The 20841-nt window shown below is 34.3% G+C and overlaps 3 protein-coding genes across 3 annotated transcripts; all 3 read left to right on the forward strand.

The window, feature by feature from the left end:
- Nucleotides 1-273: 273 nt before the first annotated feature.
- LOC143572347 (uncharacterized) lies at nucleotides 274-1266 on the forward strand. The gene is made up of 5 exons (XM_077057532.1): nucleotides 274-522; nucleotides 592-885; nucleotides 956-1012; nucleotides 1097-1158; nucleotides 1227-1266. Exons 1-5 carry the CDS (start codon nucleotides 307-309, stop codon nucleotides 1264-1266), a joined length of 669 nt encoding a protein of 222 aa, XP_076913647.1. The 5' UTR covers nucleotides 274-306.
- A 102-nt stretch (nucleotides 1267-1368) lies between these two features.
- Nucleotides 1369-6415, forward strand: LOC143572335 (uncharacterized). Its single transcript, XM_077057526.1, has 5 exons — nucleotides 1369-1783; nucleotides 2407-2895; nucleotides 3974-4123; nucleotides 4203-4753; nucleotides 5759-6415. Exons 1-5 carry the CDS (start codon nucleotides 1378-1380, stop codon nucleotides 6308-6310), a joined length of 2148 nt encoding a protein of 715 aa, XP_076913641.1. The 5' UTR covers nucleotides 1369-1377; the 3' UTR covers nucleotides 6311-6415.
- Nucleotides 6416-9310: 2895 nt separating this feature from the next.
- Nucleotides 9311-11306, forward strand: LOC143572336 (uncharacterized protein At2g39795, mitochondrial-like). Its single transcript, XM_077057527.1, has 3 exons — nucleotides 9311-9553; nucleotides 10347-10678; nucleotides 11147-11306. The coding sequence occupies exons 1-3, from the start codon at nucleotides 9311-9313 to the stop codon at nucleotides 11304-11306; spliced, it is 735 nt and encodes a 244-aa protein (XP_076913642.1).
- The last annotated feature ends 9535 nt before the right edge of the window (nucleotides 11307-20841 follow it).

The following is a 20841-nucleotide window of genomic DNA, read 5'->3' on the forward strand; positions in this document are numbered from 1 at the left end:
CAGAAGATCAAGACCACTCGTGTGAACAAGTTGGAACATCAAATACAAATAAAAGAAGTAAATCCAGTGATTCGAGATATTTCATCATAAAGAGTTTAAACCTTGAAAATATCCAGTTATCTATCCAGAGAGGAATCTGGGCCACCCAAGTAATGAACGAACCGATCTTGGACGAGGCTTATCGTGTAAGTTCATTATCCTTTCTAGAACCTTCCAAAATGTGCAATACTTTCTAGAACATTCTAAAACGTGCACACACATGTTTTGCAGAATTCTGGTAAGGTGATATTAATATTTAGTGTCAATATGAGTGGCTATTTCCAAGGGTACGCCCAGATGATGTCGTCGGTTGGTTGGAGACGAGACAATGTTTGGAGCCACGGTTATGGCGGAGGCAAACCGTGGGGCCGCAGCTTTAAGGTTAAATGGCTGCGTTTACAAGACTTGCCTTTTCAGAAAACTCTTCATTTAAAGAACCCTTTGAATGACTACAAACCGGTTAAAATCAGTAGAGATTGCCAGGTATGGTTTAATATCATACATACATACAAACAGTCATACATATGTACACACATATATTATTTGTTTCAGGAGTTACCTCAAGATATTGGAGAAGCACTTTGTGAACTGATAGATGGAGAAAATGGAGCGGATGAAAACCAGAGTTTTTGTGGTTTTCAAGATACGGGCCCCATGCATTTAGGACCGTTGATGTATCCTTCATTGTTTTACCAGCATACTTCACATCAAAATCCGTTTATTAACCGAAGTGTTGCTGATGTGGATACTGGTAGTGATGGTTCTATGTTATATGACGGGTGGGATATATCTGCAGAAAGAAGCTTACATGCTAATACTTTAACTGATGATGACATTCTTGAAATGGTATAATATTTTTTCTTGGATTTAATTTTCCATAGTTTATGATAGTCTCATTGTTCTTGCATTCATGCAGACATATGAAGAGTACCTTGAAGCTCATGGCCGAGGCAACCGAATTTCACATCAATCGGTTAGTCACTAAACTAGTTTAGATATACATTTAGTAAATATTATTTCCGTGTCAAGTGAGTTAGTAACAAGATGATTTGAACAGGGGAACGAGTCTTCTCGAAAAAGTCGAGATTCATCTGTTAGCAAAGCGAATGATGATGACTCGTAAGCATCTTTCCTTTTAAATTTTGTTATAAAAATGGATTTATATTAATTATGCTATGACTTTACAGCTATTCGCGGTCCCGCTCAAAGAAGAGGAGTCGTCATTAATCATCACTAAAGTGATGTTGACATAAGGAATAACAATAATGGAGTTGAATTTAATAAATCCTGTCATAAAAATATCTGATAGCAGATTTATCAGGTTCAGGTTCATCTCTAATGGCTTCCTCAAACACTAATATAGCAGTAACACAACAATATCTGTACCCGTGCCATGTTAATCCATCCGGGTTTGTTTCTATCAAGCTTTCTGGTAAAACAAATTATGATCGGTGGCGGGAACAGATGATGTGTCTCATACAGAGCCATGATATGCAAGGTTTCATTGATGGTCGGTTTAGAACACCTAGTGAGGCGAAGTATGAGGCGTGGAAACGATCGGACTCACTTGTCAAACGATGGATGTTTGGTTTGTTAACTGAAGGAGTCATGGATACTGTTGTTGGACTCCACACTGCCATGGGTGTATGGAACAAGCTAAACAATACTTATAGTACTCCGCCAATGCCTGCTTCCAGTTCAGCCCCCGCCCCAGCCACCACCACCGTCACCAACAAAGGAAAAGGTATATAGAGACTCGGGTACTGTGCTATCCACAAGCTGAACATTGGGCAGGTTATATGCATGCCACTGATATATTATCTACACATCACTGACATGCTATATGGGTCATATAATATTTTTCACGCACCATATAACCCGCATAACCTCATACAACCCGTAAAAAAAATAGGTTTTATACACGTTATACGAATTGTTTAAGAATTTAAGATGTTCTGTAAAAGTTATGCGACTCATATAACTTTACTAAACTAGCTGATGTGACTAGGGTACGCATCGGTTAGTTTTGGGCTCCAACCAAAAGCTCGTTTTTTAACCGTTCACTTTTTTGGTTTTTACAATGGCTTTGGTTCAGTTTTGACTTTTCCGGTTTTAGCATTTGCGCTTGAAACATTTGGGCGAAAGGCCGAAAATAATAAACTTGGACTTACATTCTTTTGTTAATTAATATATAACCGATTATAACAAGTTCGGACCTAAATTTTTTGGGGTAAACCACATATTAGTTTCTTATGGTTCGGTTAGGTTTTTCGGTTTTCTGAAACATAAAACTAAACCGTCAGTTTTTTATCGGGTTTGGGTATTTATAGCAACACACCAACACCCAATTCTTTTGTGTGGCACTAGATCTTGCAGAGTACATACCGCTGTACCGAGCCATAATCGAAGGCGACTGGGAAACAGCCCAAGAACATTTCAACAAAGACAGCAACACATTAAGTGTCAAACTAAATGCAGCGAGCCATAGAGCACTCCACATTGCGATTTCTCGAACCGAAAACACGCAGTTTGTTAAGAACCTTTTAAAAAAAATAAACCCAAACTCACTTCCATCAATGGTAAACAACTATGGACAGAACCCACTGCACTATGCTGCAATGGTTGGGAACACTGCGGCTTCGAAAATGCTTGTGGAGCGCAACCCGCATTTGCTATCCTTTCCAGACCGAAAGGAGTACTTACCGATCCATAGAGCAGTTTATAGTCCGCATAAAATCACTTTTATGTATTTGCTTGAGGCCTGCAAGCTACATGTTGGGCTTTCACAACATAGTCCATTTGAAGGCAAGAATGGTGCTTTGCTTCTTACTGGTGTAATTAATCAAGGCATTCTTGGTGTGTTTTTTTTTTGTTATACGTCTTCTGTTGCGGTTTTGATTCACCGTGCCACACTTTATGTTATTTGTTATATGGATATTATATAGGCCTGTAAATGAACCGAACGCTCAGTGAACTGTTAGTGAAGCGTTCGGCGGGAAGTTCGTTTATTTAATAAAAAAAACAAACATGAACAAAAAATTTGTGTTCGTTTAATTAAACGAATGAACATGAACACATGCTTCATTCGCTACATATTAATAGAAAAAATTTAAATATTATTCGGAAGAGTCAATCCACTTAATGGTTTTATATTTGTACATTTGTGTTCATTTAAGTGTGTTCATATATGTCCGTTTACGTTTGTTTGTGTTCATTTACATTTATTCATATATGTTTGTTCATCTTTGTTCAGTTTTGCTCATTTATGTTTGTTTATGTTCGTGAACTGTTCGTTTATGTTCATGAATTGTTCGTTTAGATTTTAAACAAAACAAACATTAACGAGCATGTTAAATTTTAAACAAACGAACATGAATACAAAATGCGTTCGATTAAGTGTTCGTGTTGGCTTGAAGTTAAATGAACGGACATGAACATGCCCGTGTTCGTGTTGTTCGGTTTGTTTACAGGCCTAATATTATACTTTACATGTCATGAAAAATTTTGGAGCAGTGGGTCTTAGCAATGGGTGTGAATGGTTTGTTTGGGTCAGTTTGGGTCGGTTTTGGGCTAAAACCGAAACTTTGGTTTTTTTTTTTTCTGTTTTACCATTTCAGCTTGAAAATTTTGCTCGAAATAATGAATTTGAGCCTAAATCATTTTGCAAACTAATAACTAAATGATTATTATGCATTTGGGTTAATATATTTGAGTTACATATTCATTAAATTCTTATAAATTAATTATAATAAAAGTTAAACAATAAACTATAATTTTGGTTTGGTTAGGTTCTTTTCGGTTTTTATTGCATGCAAAACCAAAACTGAACCGTAAGTTTGTCCTTTCCGGGACCGGCTTCTCTATCTTTCCCCATCCTACCCTCCCAAACCGTACACGTGAGATTTTACTAGGTACATTTGTTTGCTATTTACAGATGTGGCTTATGAGTTGATTACAGAGCACCCTGACATGGCTAGAACAAAGTACAAGGATGTCGACACTCCATTAATGCGCATCGCGGGAAAGTTGGACTTATATTATAGCGGAACACGATACAACTTCTACCAAAGATTTGTATATTCTTGTTAGTACATTCTAAATCATAAAACTATAAAAGTTATGTTGATATCTATGCTTGATCATTGTGTTATTTTGTTTTTAAGACGTGACGATAGATAGTGTCTTTGGAAATACTAATAAGGCCCAAGATATCGAAAACCAAAAGATACACAAGAATAAAGTTGTCTCAAGATGCAGCCTCTACACGGGTTTGTTTGCAGCTTTGCAGATCAAGCGGCTCAAGGACGATAAAATAAAGCACAACGCGGCTCTTACGTTACTCACAAGCATATGTGAAGAAGTTAATAAAACAAAATACAATGATATGGGAGACCACTATTTTAAGGCAACTAATGCTGCCGCCGTAAACGATACACCAGAGGCGATAGAGGAAATGGTCAAGTATTTCCCTCAAGCGATTTGGTCCAACACAAACGGTTATTATATTATTCAGTTGGCAATAATAAACCGTACTGAAAAGGTTTACAACTTGTTGGTTCATGAGATGAATATCAACATGTTTTTACATAAAGTAATGAAGGACAAAGATGGAAACCACTTGTTGCACGTGGCTGCACAGTTGGCACCGATACACAAACTCAATATGGTTTCGGGTGCTGCTCTGCAAATGCAAAGGGAGTTGCAGTGGTTTCAGGTAAAGCTGTTTAGAAAATTAGTGGCTCGGCCCGACTTGGTTTGTAAGCAAGCAAGCCTAAGCCAAGGTAAGCTCGGCTCGTTGGCTCGCTTGTTAGGTTGGTTTGATTATAATAAAGCCCGGATTTAATATGTAAAGTATAACCAAAAAGTATAACTCAAATTTAATATATAAGTTATAAATTTTGTTGTTTATTAATCCTGACAGGTCAAAGTTGGGAGTATTAAAATCCAATAATCCTTAAATATGCATTGTATTATGTTATAAGTTTTTTTTTTCTTTTACCTTTTATGCATATTGCAAATATATAAAATTAACCATTTCTTAATAGGAAGCCACTTGCCTCGAGTGTTTTACGAGTAGAGCTTGAACAACATATCAGCTCGTTAAGATAAACAGGCCGAGCCAGCTAGTTCTTTAAATGAGGTGAGCCCAAGCATTACTCGGCTCGGCTTGGCTTGGCTTATTTACATCCCTGGTTTCAGATAGGGTGCAAGAAACTGAAAAACCAAAAAAATCCAAACTGAAAAAAGCCCGACTGTTTGGTTTTATGTTTTTGTAAAACCAAACTAATGGTTCGGTTTTGGTTTTGCATGTAATAAAAACCGAAAAAACTGAACCGAACCGAATTCCTAAATTTTTATTATTTTTTATTTTTTATTTAAGTAATTTATAAGAATTTAATAAATATGTAACTCAAATATTTTTTGTCAAATGTATAATAGTCTATTAGTTAACAATTAACAAAAAGATTTATATCTAAATTCATTATTTTAGTCCAACTTTTTTTTTCGGTCTAAAATTCTCAAGCACAAATGACAAAAACTGAAAACACCGAAACCGGACGGTTTCGAAATATCCAAAAACCGAAGTTTTGGTTTTCGGTTTAGTTTTAGCCCAAAACTGCACCGAACCGCACCACGCACACCCCTAGTACTGTATTACGCATCAATGCACAAAGTTTTTGATCATTTACATGTGAAACAGTAGTTAAATGAACTACAGGAAGTCGAAAAATTCGTGGAACCGAAGTACAAGGAAGCAATGAACAAAAGACAAGAGACGCCGATAATGGTGTTCAGAAGAGAACACAAGGAGTTAAGAAAAGAAGGCGAAGATTGGATGAAAAAGACCGCAGATTCATACACGATCACAGCTGCACTTATTATCACAATAGTGTTTGCAGCCGCGATTACTGTCCCTGGTGGAAACAATAGTGAAACTGGAAAAGCAGTATACTTAACAAGTTCCAGTTTCATAATATTCGCAGTCTCGGATGCAATCTCATTGTTCACATCCACCACTTCTTTGTTGTTGTTTCTGTCAATTCTCACAGCTCGTTATCGTGATGAGGATTTTCTCTACAAGCTACCGAAAAGATTAATATTCGGCCTTGTGATGTTGTTCTTGTGTGTGACATCACTTATGGTAGCATTTAGTGCAGCTTTGTTTATTGTTTCTGGGCAGGAAAAAGAATGGATTTTGATCCCGATAGCTGCATTAACATGTCTTGCGATTGCTTCATTCGCCGCGTTACAGTTTTCGTTGCTTGTTTAGCTTGTTTCTTCAACTTATGGTGGTGGAATCTTTGGTAAATTGAATGATCATAAGAAAGCAAGAAGTTAGTTGTCATGCAAAAAAGTATATTCGAAATTTGACACGAATGACACAGTGGGTCTTCCAGTCTGTCAAATTTCGAACAGTAAACGTTTTCCTTTTTATGATTCCAATTATGTTACTATTGCTCAGTTTGATATTAATTATACATTGTGATATGTGGACAACTTCACCAGATACTATTGAGTATATCCGTTGAAATTTCGAAACGTTTACTAATGCTGCTAAATTTTATACACACCCAAACACAATTCCAACAACAAATTAAGAGCACTTAACACGACTTATGGGCAAATTCGATAACCATGAGTTTACAAATTTTGCAGTTACTCATGGACTTGTGTTTAGCTTTTCATGTTCCAAAATGGCAAAGCCGAAAGAATGATTTGCCACACATTAGCCACCCTCATTTTGGGTTGAGGCACTTCACACTGCCACATTCCTTCATAACATATTACATATTTCTCACAAAATGAGTTAACTTTTACACAACCATATTCGCCCCTTCCTTTACACACTATCGTATGATCACCTACGTGTTTTTGGTTGTGCGTGCTATCCTAATATGTCCGCTAACCAACCACACAAACTCCATGCAATTTAAAGGATGATTTTGGAGTCGAATCCCGCCTTCTTGTCTTCTTTTACTCTTTGTGGTTTCCATTTGTTCGTTTGATAAGTGTATCTTCTTTTTTTCAATGAACGGGGCTAGCAGCATATGGTGTAATTTTGTTTTTACAAAACGAGGCGATCAGGAACTCATGGGATGATTTTAGAGTCGTATCCCGCCTTCTTGTCTTCTTTTATTCTTTGTGATTTTCATTTGTTCATTTGGGCTTCTATTGTTCGTTTGAAAAGTATAGTTTCTTTTTTCAATGAGCGGGCCTAACAGCAAGCAACCGGTGTAATTTTGTTTTTGCTGAGCGGGGCTATCAGGAACTCATGTGATGATTTTGGATTCGAATCCCGCCTTCTTGTCTTCTTTTACTTTTTGTGGTTTTCATTTGTTCGTTTGGCTTCCACCTGTTCGTTTAAAAAGTGTAGCTTCTTTTTTTCAATGAACGGGGCTAACAGCAACTGGTGTAATTTTATTTTTACTGAACGAGGCTATCAGGAACTCATGAAATGATTTTTGAGTCGAATCCCGCCTTCTTGTCTTCTTTGACTCTTTGTGGTTTCTATTTGTTTGTTTGGGCTTCCATTTGTTCGTTTGTAAAGTGTAGCTTCTTTTTTCACTTAATGGGGCTAACAACGACTCGTGGGATGATCAACGAGACGAGTCCCTCGTTCTAGTCTACTTTTACCCTTTGTGGTTTCCATTTATTCATTTGGTATTCCATCTATTCCTTTGAAATGTCACTTATGTTTTCTCTTAACAGGACTTGTATCGACTCGTGTGAATTACTAATATTAATGAGTTAAAGCCAATTAGTTTTGATATAAAAATTTGGAATCCTCCATGCTCATCCAAAAGTATCCAATTCCACTATGTTACCAAACGCACCCATAAAAATTAAATTATTTTCAATAATTTTAAAATACTCTAAAAGTTTACAAGTTTATAGCAATTTAAAATTCTTAGATAAAGATTATTTTGAGTCTTCCTATTTTGACCTCCGTTAATTATAATTTGATCCCATAAAAATTGGTTCTATATCGAATATAATTATGGATTATTTTGTATGCATTTTGTTCCTCTAGATATTTAGACAGAATATTTGATTGAATGGTGAATTATATGTGCTCACATTCTATTCATGATCGGGTTATTCAAAATTTATAACCGATTTCACCTCAGTTAAAGAGATTTTTACATATTTGTAAATTGTAAATGTAAAATTTCCGGATTATAATATGTAATGTAGTTTTCTCACATAAAGCATGTACGCATTGCTTTAATTATTTTTTTTATTTGTATCATATGTTCTATCCCGTATAGAACTTGAAGTGTTACATACAGATGTGCAATTTCTTTTATTAAATAGCGCAGATGTAATACATTTTTTCATTTACGTTGTGTACTTATTGTTTAAATTAATCTTTATTTAAACTACTTGAATCATTCCGTGTATTACACAGGTTCTAAAGCTAGTATTATATAAATAATAATTGTGTTACTTGTGATTACAAAGCCAATATTATTACCGTAACAATCTAAATCTGCATGATTTTTCTTTATAGTACAAAAACCAATATTAGTATCATAACGATGTTCTAGCAAACCGTCCAAAAATACCGGACTCTAAATACCGGTTTTGTTATAAAAATCCGGTACGTACCGGTTTTTAAAACATTGAAAAAACAAGCCAAACCAATGCCACCAAATTCCCATCGGGTTCTATTATTTTTGTCACTTTAAACCGGTACACTTTTCAATCCTTTTTATCTCTTAAAACACCAAATATCAACAATATCTAACCTTTTGATGATTATATATCCACACATTAAGAGCATATAATTATATTCCTCTTTGTCGTCCCGTTCTAAAAGAGGTAACATCTTATATAGGCGCGTAAACGAACCCAAAAGAGCATGTTTATGTTTCGTTCGTTTAACTTTAACCGAACAAAGCTCAAACACGAACAATTGAATGAACATAAATCTTTTGTTTGCGTCCGTTTAGCAAACGCGTTTTGTCCGTTTATGTTCATTCTTTATAAATAGTTCACAAACGAACATAACTAAATAGATAAACGAACATAAACGAAATTTAGAAACGATTTATGGACAAATTTAAGAAACTTAGGTTTTTGGTTGTCAATCTTTACCATATATATTATCACATAATATAACTTGTTTCGCAAGCAACCCACTATAATATTCCGTGTATATTCCTCATAATAAGCTAAAGTTTAGTATATAATAATAATTGACACTTATAATTTCATATCATCAACACAAAACCTTAGTTCCAAAACCCTAGCAAATCCATTCAATCCCATGGCTTTCAGTACCGTCATTCGACGTTCTGCTCCTCTGGCCCTCCGATTATTGGCAGGCCAAAGGAGCTTCCACTGCAGTGGTGGCGCTTTGCGTATAGCCACTCGTAAGTTTTTGGTTCCTTTGGTTTCTCCAGCTCGCTATTCGACGTCTACTGCTGTTTCCACCCGAATCACTTCCGACGGCTCGTTCCTCCAACTTATCAATTCGGAGATCGATTGTTGTCAACAAAGCTACGAAGAGGTTTGATATAAACGATTTTTTTTTTAATTTTCGGTTTTGGTGAATGCATGCCTTATTGTAACTTTTTTAAATATTCATGCATGCATTGTTTATTTGCTAATGTTGATGGGCAATTTGTACGTGCACTTTTTAATAATATCTAGCGTGTGTGTATGGTTCGGTTTGGTCGATCGGTTTTGGGCTAAAACCAAACAAAAGGCCGAAATTTGGGTTTTTGGAATTTAAAACTGTTATTTATTTTTTTCTTTTTGTCGGTTTTGGTTCTCTGTTCAGTTTCGGTTTTTGCCATTTGAGTTTGAAAATTTTAGTCTGAAAAAAAAAAAAAATTTGCCAAGAATAATATTTGAGTTACATATTTATTAAATTCTTATAGATTATACAAAATAATAAAAAACAAAATATAGAAATTCGATTTGGTTTTTTCGGTTTTTATTACATGCAAAAAGAAAACCAAACCGTAATTTAGCTTTTACAAAAACATAAAACAAAATCGCCGGTCTTTATTTCGGTTTGGTTTTACCGCTGGTCGTTGTTTCGGATCGTTTTTTTTGGTTTGGTTATAATATCATCTAATTGGTTTGAAAGCCTCAATATTTGATGAATTTAGCGGTGTTTTTTGGGTTTTTTGTGTCCGGAAGTTTTCGGGTTTTAAAGTTTAAAATCTTGACTCAAAACTCAAACCGATATCTAATGGTTTTTTTTTTTGGGTTGGGTTACTTAGGATTTTGGTACAGGTTTTTTTGGTCAGGTTTCGGTTAAAAGTGACTGTATGAATTATGATATGTTTTTATAGGATGAAGGTGTTCCCGAGGGCTTTGCCTTTCAAGTTAAGGATAATCTCGGTCAACAAGCAGTGTTGTTGACCCGAGAATTCGAAGGCGAAACAATTCGTATTGAAGTTCGGCCATCAGACCTTTTTACTGAAGATTCTGATGCTGATGATGATGATGATCAGGCGAGCAGTCAGTCGACTCTCCCCATGGTTATAAAAGTGTCTAAACCGGGTGCACCCGGTTTAGAAATTGAAATCTCTGTCTCCGATGAAAAGGTCGTCATCGATAGTTTGACGGTCAAAGATCCTGAGTTGACCGAAGGTCAAGAACCTTTTGAAGGACCCGCATTTGAGTAAGTTTTGCTTGTATGTTTATGTAAAAGCTGAATTTTTGTTCTGTTTTAGTTTTGCGTGTAATTAAAAGCACAAAACTAAACATAACCTGATTTGTGGTTTTCATTTTAATAATCCGTGTAAATCACAAATATTTTATCTCAAATTTATAATAATCAATTAACGAAAGAAACGCCTTTATATTGGGGCTATTTTTCTTTCAACTTAAAAATTTTCAATCCCAGAAAAATTATCAAAACTGAAAAACTGAAATTGAACTTATTTAATTAGTGTAACGTTTTAGAATAAAAAACAAAAGTGATATTAATTTATCAATAATCTTTGTTTTTGGGACCAATAAGAAAGGTTTATGTATTAAAAAATGAAAGCACACTTTAATCAATTTTAGACATTTTTAATTCACATATTGTTTAGTTTTTTATAATGGTTTTAAGTTGACACAACTATGGGTTGAAATTTATGTGTAGTGAGTTGGATGGCAAAATACAAGAGGCATTCTATAAGTATTTGGAGGTGAGGGGCATAACAGCAAGTGCTACGAATTTTCTGCATCAGTACATGGTGAACAAAGAGCACAAAGAGTATGCGCACTGGCTTAAGAACCTTCAGAAGTATGTAGCAGCATAAAACTTATCAACTAGTATCGGTTTTGGATGGTGGTTTTGAACAAACTATTATTATTATTAGGATTGAGAATTTTTATGAAAATTATTATGATGTTTTAAGAATTACTTATTTAATAATATTATGTGTTTTCTGAAGTGTGAGCATCTTATTATATTTTATTATTTACTAGTTTTAGAGCCCGTGTTACACACGGGATAATTCAAATTATAAAATTATAAGTAAAATAAATAATTACATAGAATATATGAAAAAAAATGTATTACATCTATGCTTGTATCTATACAATGTGTACATAAATTGATTTTATTTATATCACAAAATGATTTTTTTAAATGAACTTAATAAAAAAAATATCCGTCCAAAATCGTACCCGATAATGCTTCTTTCTATTGGAACATTCATTCTCGGTGTCATATATGTATAATTGAAAGAATTTTGGTTCATAACCAATTTCAAAAATAAAACTTCTCATACGATAGTAGTTCTAACCACTCAGCCTAAATACAAAAGAGGCGTTACCTTTATTGATATATTTATCAATTTACCACACATTAAAAGAAAGTAGAATTGTAGCAATGGATGTTCTTCAAAAGCTATGTTTTTCTGAGCTACACCATAAAAATAATTTTGATAAGTTTCAGAGGGCTTCTCGACTTTGTCATGATGACAACATAAAAAATAACATGTTAACCCATTCAATTTTGTGAATATTTGTTTCATTTGAGCATAGTTTTGTATGGCATGCTTCCCATACAACGTTCTGATCATTAATGTTGAAATAAATATTTCAAATTTGGTAAAAGTTAGAAGCATTGATAGGCATGGGGGTGGCATGTCGAAATGGTTCGCAATCTTTTCTTAAAATTTAATAGTTGAGGGAAAAATAGTCAATTTGCCAAATTCTGAACCTTTTGATTATTTAAAAAAATGCCCTTAAAAATAAACTTCAAACCCGAGTCACGTTTAAAATTATAACTTTCATACTTTTGACAATTTAAAGTCAACACTTTGAACCCATAACAAATTTGACGATAAATCTATTTCGCATTCTCAAACTTTTAAAAATACTCAAAATTTTCATTTTTGACCCGTAACAAATTTTGACATAAATGTAGTTAACCGTACCAAACAATCTATTTACCAACTTTTGACCCGTAAAATCAAATTTGACTTCCACAAAAAACCCGAAACAATTTTCATTTAAGAAACATGATTTGTTGTTGATTTTTGGAATTCACCAAGTATTTTAAAATATATAGTAAAATAATATGTTAATATTTATATTTATAAAAATATATAGACATTATACAAATATAGTGTAAAAGAAAAGTGAATAATTATTGATTTATTACATATATTAGGGTATATTAGTTTTGGAGGGAAAAATTGTGAGAATTAACCAAAGCATGACAAGTGTCCACATTTATTTTACTTTATTATAATAGGTAGATTTAAATTTAAAAATGGGCTATTAGGTCTATTGCTGAAGGAGCTGTTGACTTGTAAAAGATAATAATCGTAAGCGTGAAGCTTGTCAACCGAATATCTTAGTTCGGGTTATTTGATTATGATCAATTGTTTTTGAGAATTAATCAAGATTAATTGGAATTAGTCTAGATTAATTGACAAGCGTAAAAGCCCTGGTATTGGTATGTTCATTTTCTCTACAGTGACGTATCCATGAATTTTTTCTAGCTAGTTAGTTCATTCATTTTAGATACCTAATGTCATATAATTGAACATAAAAATTTTCGGATCAGTTCGATGATTTGTGTTGGGCAAAGTTCACATAACCAAATACGATACAATACGTGTTTTAGCTATGATATTACCCGACATGTAACCATTGTTGAGTACTCAAAACATAAACTACAAAAAGAGAGTGATCAGGTTATAATAACAGTATCCATCTGGACACCAACTTATTCAAGAGAAAAGAACACAAGCACATAATTTGGAAAAAAAAAGGAAGAAAAAATGTTGAACCTTAAAGACAAAAAAAAAATAAAAATAAAAAATAAAATAAAATAAAATAAAATGTACAGAGATGAATTTAAAATTCAAGCAATTTGTAGAATGAGACCCTCGTTGCTACACCCGTTCTTGGTATGTGAAGTTGGGATTTGCTCTCATTAGGGTGAAGGGAGGTCTGATCTTGTGCGGACCTTACTGAGTCTCTCCACCCCTTCTGTCGGGCTTAGGACATCGGGTATGTTGTTGGGCAGGCTGTGTTGAAGACAGAATCAATAAATGTTGTTATAATCACGAGAAGGCAGAATCAACACATCTTCATTCCATATGCTTTTGATACATTTTAGTCCATTGCCCGCGAAGTTGCCACGTTTCTTAAAAGAGCTTAGCAAGTCGTGCATGGTAACTAATCGACGTCGAAGAACTATAAATGTGTTTTCATAGCTTGTTGTCCGTTTACCTGCCTCTTTATTACAATTTGATCCTTTTGATCATTATTTGAATGCCAGTAATTGAAATTTGACAATAACAAAAATAATCTCATAGTTGAATGAACTTTAATTCAGTCATTAACACCCACACATGAAAGCAAATAAACATACAAGATAAGTTAACGTGGTTCAATCTAGATTAGTTTGCATCCACCAGCTGCAACCAGGGTTGTTATTTTATTGCTCTGCCTCGCTCATGAAAAATTACAAGTACAATCTAATTACTATATTAAAGTAAAACACAGTTTCCACATGACATTTAATTAAGCTATTCATATAGGATTTCACCTCAACAATTTTCAAAATTATACTTACCAACTCAACTAGAATGAATTGATGTCAACCTTATATTTTTCTTAATTGGTATAGATTCAAAATATATGTTATTATGTATATTATTAAATTTAACTTTTTTGTTTTATTTCTTTAGCCACTCGTGTATCACACGGGCTCTATCCTAGTGATTACAATATATGGAGACTAGTCTAAGGCTTGTAGATTAGGAAACAAGAAAACATAAACAGATCCTAATAAAGAGATATAGGGCTAGCTAACAACCTCCCATTATTAAACCCAATTAATCAATATTCAAATGATCCAAACCCAAACATAGCCCAAGTCTCGACAAACTCAACATCAAGCTCGTTTAAGCTCGACTCAATTCAAGGGTTTAATGAGCTAATCCCAAGTAACAAAAGAATGGATTGACTCGATTGCAATCCACCCCCACATGCATGGTTGTAAAAATGCTTACTAGGCGTCATCGATTAATCGTCAATTAATCTAGACTAATTCCAATTAATCTTGATTAATTCTCAATCAGTCCCGAGTAATCGCTAGTCCCCACTCCACCCCACCGTCCGACTAGCGATTACTACAACACTACCTTTTGATCTATCTCTGATCATGTAAGGCCCCGAACCCGGTAGCCCTACTTTAACGTCGGATTTACTCATAAACACAGTTCGTACAAATCAGAGTTCATTAAAACTTTCGCGGAATATAAAAACTTTCATAAACATTTCATAACAAAACACGTCTTGTCTTAAAACATCATTTTGTCTTTCAAAATAATCGAAACATTTAACTTAAACGTCTTGAGTCTTCCGATGCCAGCCTCTTATTCAGTGCCACGTGTCTCCTCAAGCGAGCTGCCTCATCCTACTCACCTGCGTGCATACTAAAAGTCAGCTACGCTGAGTGAGTTCTAGTTAATCATACACTATACAATACATACACATACATACATATCCGAAGATACATATCCATACTTAACTAGTTACCCTTCTGTTCTACATACATACTTACTACCATACATACATACATATCTACAATCACTAACCTCAGTCTACCGAGAGTACGTTCATAGTCCGCCGTCTATACCTGTACTCAAGGTCGTGAACACGTAAAAGGTCCGCAGTCCTTACCTATGTTCACCATTCATGGTACGTACAAGGTCCGCGATCCTTCCCTATACCATCATACATCCACAACACGTACAAGGTCCACGATCCTTCCCTATGTTGCAACCTAATTCATAGCACGTACGAGGTCCGCAGTCCTCCCCCATGCTAAAGCACGTATAAGGTCCAAAGTTCTTTCCTGTGCTGACGCCTACCTGTATTACGTATAAGGTCCGCAGTCCTTATCTACGTTACGTATAAGGTCCGCCGTCCTTATCTACGTTGGCGACTATCTCCTATAACACGTATAAGGACCACCGTCCCTATCTACGTTTACATCTATCATCTACATCACGTATAAGGCTCGCAGCCCTTAACTACGCCATCACCTGCCAAGTCTATGTCCAACAGAAGTTAGAGGGATTTGCCATCCTAACTTACTATGTCGAACGTAGAACTCATATACCATTCGTGTACCAGTATACACATACTTCACATATACAATAATTACATTATAGCATAAAAACACTCTAGGTGTTCTTTACATCATTCATTAACAACCATACCCCTTGTCGATACGTGCAATATCCGAAGATCGTTCACGCCCCGACAAGTATTCATTTGTAATGTTCATACATCTTCGATATATAGTATTCGTACATTTATTTTTAACCTGACAGTACGCGCAATATCCGAAGATCGTTCGCGTACCGACAAGCAATCATTCATATCCATCACATATATCACATATGGCATACACTTATCACTTAGGATAAATGTATTAACAAACACATCGAGTATGCACACAGCCCCGAAAACATAACAAGGAATGAGGCTAGAAACTCACCTGAACTCTGCTTCTTCCTCCGATAGTTGTAAATCCCTTCTTTAACTGAGCTCGGCTGACTGTATAAGTTACACATATCAATACTCGCCTGATCTAATCTGGTGGCCTAGTATTAGCTTACTTTTACTTATCGTTTTAATCTATTCTCTAATCGAACTTGACTTTAGGCGAAGTTAAACCTTAGGCGAACTTAGCTTTAGGCGAAGTTAAACCTTACGCGAACTTGGCTTTAGGCGAAGTTGTCATCAGGCGAACTTGGCTTTAGGCGAAGTTGTCATCAGGCGAACTTGGCTTTAGGCGAAGTTGTCATCAGGCGAACTTGGCTTTAGGCGAAGTTGTCATCAGGAAAACTTGGCTTTAGGCGAAGTTGTCATCAGGCGAACTTAGCTTGCAGGCGAATTTCATCAGGCGAACTTAGCTTGCAGGCGAAGTTGTCGTCTGCAGCTACTGTTCGTTCTTAAATCCCTTAATCACCTTCGTTTCTTAACCAAATAACTCGATTTAGGTACCCACGGGATCGTCTGACCAGCGCCTACAAACCCCAACCATCAATTCGACCTAACATCGATGTTTAAAGGGTGCGATTTAGGCATATAGGTTACGGGTTCTTTTTATCAATCGATTAACCCATCAAATCATAACCATTTTCAGTAAGATTAGCTTTGTTGGATTCGTTTTTACCATACAAACTCAGATCTATCATTTCTCAAATCAACCCGAACCTACACGAACGATTTCTAACTATAAACGTACCTTGAACGAGTCGAACTACGAACACGGTTAAGCCTTGATGTTGTTTTGGTCCGTCACGACGTCCCAGCACCAACAAGCTCGGGTTTTCGCCTTCGGATCTTGGTTCGGGTTGTGTGTGTTTTGGGTGTGTGTGTATGGAAATGAGGATTAAATGGTGGTTAATGGTATTTATATTTAGGGATCATGGGCTTAAGCCCATGGACTCTCCTTCCTTCTTTCATAACCGAAGTCCATAACCCATATCCATTACCCAACACTAGCCCGACCCATACCAACTCCTACTCTATTTATTTATTTCCCGATAACCCGAGTAAACTTTCCCTCTATTATTAAGTAATATAATTAATATCATTTTGGAAATTTCGGGATGTTACAGATCATTTTGAAAAAAAAAATAATAATGTTTAAAAAAAAACCGGAAAGATTTCTAATTGTTGTCCAAATTCATAAAATTTATTTATTTATATGCATGCTATTGATTCATGGTTGTGTTTGGCACTTGGCATGCGATGTTAACGAAGAAAACCCCACTTAAAACAAGCCCAATACCATTTAAGAGTCCATATAAAAAAATAACATGATTTTATGAAAGCTTCATGGGTTAATGAAAGCTTCTTGGGTTAATGGCCCATAGATCTTGCTGCTTAATGGGTTAATAAAAGCTTCATTAATAAATCATGAAGTTGTGCAAGTTATGGAAATTATTTGGTTTGATAGGTAGTAGGCTAGCTATCTCGATACTTAAGTACATGAAGCATTAACTAATTCATGAAGTTCTGCAAAAAGTTAAAGAAATATTTGGTTTAATAGTTGATAGCTTGTGCTAATTAAGATATTATCAAGGCAAAGATTGTAAGTATAATACAACTACACTGATATATGGGCAGAAACACTTTTGTTGAGCGGGATATGTTTTATATTCATTTTTGGCCCGACCAACTTTTTACCGACCTACCTTTGACACATCCGATTTCCCCCTCCTATAAATTCTTGGATCTGCTTCTGTTAGTTGGTGTGCAACATAGTCGATTATTTTATTTAGCTATGAAAGAAATAGAAGATAACGCGTCTAGGATTAAAATTCCAGAGCATTAAGGAACAAGAAATATATCATACATTTTTAAATTCGTTGAATCAAAGTTGTGTTTGATATATAGATCATCCCATATTAAAATTCCAGAGCATTCTCAAGGAACAAGAAATATATCATACATTTTCAAATTCGTTGAATCAAAATTGTGTTTGATCTATAGATTATCCCATATTAAAATTTCGTGTAACCTAGGCAATCAGGGTCGATTGTTAATTTAGGAAAGCGTCTATATCACGATCTATCAAATTATCCAGGTTCGGTTCGTCATCTGATCTCGTTCCTACACTAATTTCCATCAGTTGGTTATGCAAAAGAAACGAAAAACAGTGGTGAAGGTTAGGTGAGATTAAATAGCTCGAAAATTATGACGTGGGTCGATCTCTTTGAAATGGGTCGAATCTAGTTTACGTAACGGCTTTAAATCGTTTTGTAAGTATTGTAAGAACATGGGGGTGACTGTGATGGCTGCAACCCAAATAAATGAAATAATGAACCATTATTATTGATATTGTTGGAAGTTTGGAACATCCATAGCTGCATAATTTGTCAATTAAAAATGGCAAGTGGGATATGATAGTCGACTTCAATTATTAGTAAATTATGGAGCATTTATGGTTTATAATGCACACATATTTTAGTAATCTATCTGTACTAATAAACAAAAATAATGAGAATGATATGTTTTAACCACATTCAATTTTAATTTTAATTTCTCTCATAATTTCTAATATTTACTCTCCTTAATTCATGCTATCCATATGCCATGAGTTTAATTGATATGACCAATTAGTTGTAAGTTATAACCCATATGAAAAAAAGCTATTTAATGTAATTTAAATTATACTAACGTTTACTAACCCGCTACATCTAATTTTACCATTAGATATAAAAACTTTGACCATGATTTAAAAAAACATATGAACTATTGAATAATAACTATAATAAGTTTAAAATCAAACAGTGAATTATTAAATTAGTTATATAATGATTTGCGAGCTATTATTGTATAATAAGTTGTGATCTATGTTTATAATAGATATTTAATTATGTGTGTACTTCAAATTTTGTTAAATAAATAAAATATTTATAATTAATACACTATTTAACTTACATTCGTATTTATCATATAAAATATCTTTAATATTATGTTTATGCAATCATCAATATTTTATTTTAGGCATCTTAAAACATTATTTCAATCTTAAGAAAATGTAAAATTTAAATATGTATCATTTGAAGTTGTTTGATAATATTAAAATTAATCTATAAATTTAAAGAAATCCTAAATTACGTATGATTAAATACTTAAATTTCGATCATTTGACAAATCTCGTGTAATACACGGGTTCAAAAGCTAGTACATGATAATATAAACCGACACAATGTTATAATAGAGTCTCTAGAATATATTTTATTGATTTAAAATTTTATATGTTTAAGCAATCCACAAAATTATCGAACAACGGAAATGGTTTTCTATACATATATTGTCATCTAAATTATATAATCCTAAAACTTAAAACATGTTTTAGAAAATTCATAAAATAATATATATTTTATGATGTTGTAATTAGAATTCAAATTCTAGCGCATTATCTATATACAGTAAAGTGAAAGTTGGTGTTGCAGAATGGTATTAGGTCTGAGATATTGATTTATTTTAGATATTTTCAAATGAAAACAAGATTAAAATTATGGCCGGGTGGCTATTCTGTTGTTTGTTAAATGGTTCTCTTATCATATCAGTTGTTTGTGCAGGTTCGTTTTAACTAAGAAACATAGTTCAAAACCATACTGATGTATTTTCCATAATTTAAAATAAGAAAGATTATTATTATTATTATTATTATTAGGGATATTAGTTTATAATACTTTAGGTTTCCAACGACGGATCCACATATTAAATGGGTGGTTTCCTGGAACCATCCGAGTTTCGAAATAATAGTGTATGATATATAGAAAATATAAGAAGGACCCGCCTTATAAATTAGGAAGGAACCCACCCTATTTATAATACAAGTGATCGTCTAGTTGGTAAGTTGTTGGTTTTGTAAACTGAATATCACGGGTTTGATTCCTTCTAATAGTGAACTTTTTGAACTTTTTTTTTTAAATATCAACCTTATATCAATTAGGGTTGTATAAACACAAAGTTACATAGCGCCTGCCTCTCTCACTCTCCCCTCTTTATACTCACGCACTCACATCACACCACTACCCGACCACCACTGCTGCTTTTCTTTTCCGGCCAACCACACACCATCGTGGCATCGTTGGTCCGTTGCTTCTTCCTCTGGCCTACTCTTCCTTGAATCCTCCCATTGTGAATGTAAGTTCAGATTCATTTGTTAAATATTTAGTTATTCTTAATGTTGTTAATTGTTAAGTTATTTATTAAATTTTTGATTTAGTTTATTACTTGTTAGTTTTTTAGTTTTAGTTATAAATTTTAGTTCTATTAGAGACCCCGTAGAGTGGGTTAGGCTCCAAGAACTAGAAGAGAGAGCAATAATTTTTTGGAACAATTTTCCGATCTTAATTCTCAAAGTACGAATAGAACATTTCAAAAGATAAAGACTCGTAGGGAACAACTATAAGTATTTTTTTAATTCGTAAAGACTATTGTATTTATATTATGTGTCTTTTACTTTCTAATGACGGTGTCTTTTTTTATTATTTTATCGTAATTTTATTATGTAATGAACTTTGCCCGAACCATCGAACCGACTCGGTATTTTTCATACCCGACTCTATGAAATTGAAACATTTAAAAGTAGTGCACCACCTGAAAAAAATTCCTGAATCTGCCAATGTAGGTTTCTCGTGTTCACTAATATCACTCTCAACTTTTGATTTGTTACCTACCACTCCCAACTTTCACCCTATTTGTTTTTCGTACTCTTGAACTTAACGAGAGCTAACTCCTTTAGTTTTTTTTGCTAACGTGACATTTTTGAGTGATGTGGCCTTTTCTTTA

Source organism: Bidens hawaiensis, unplaced genomic scaffold (assembly GCF_021521415.1).
Source record: "Bidens hawaiensis isolate Kalapana, Puna unplaced genomic scaffold, B.hawaiensis_p1.1 tig00025808_1, whole genome shotgun sequence".
Classification (NCBI taxonomy): domain Eukaryota; kingdom Viridiplantae; phylum Streptophyta; class Magnoliopsida; order Asterales; family Asteraceae; genus Bidens; species Bidens hawaiensis.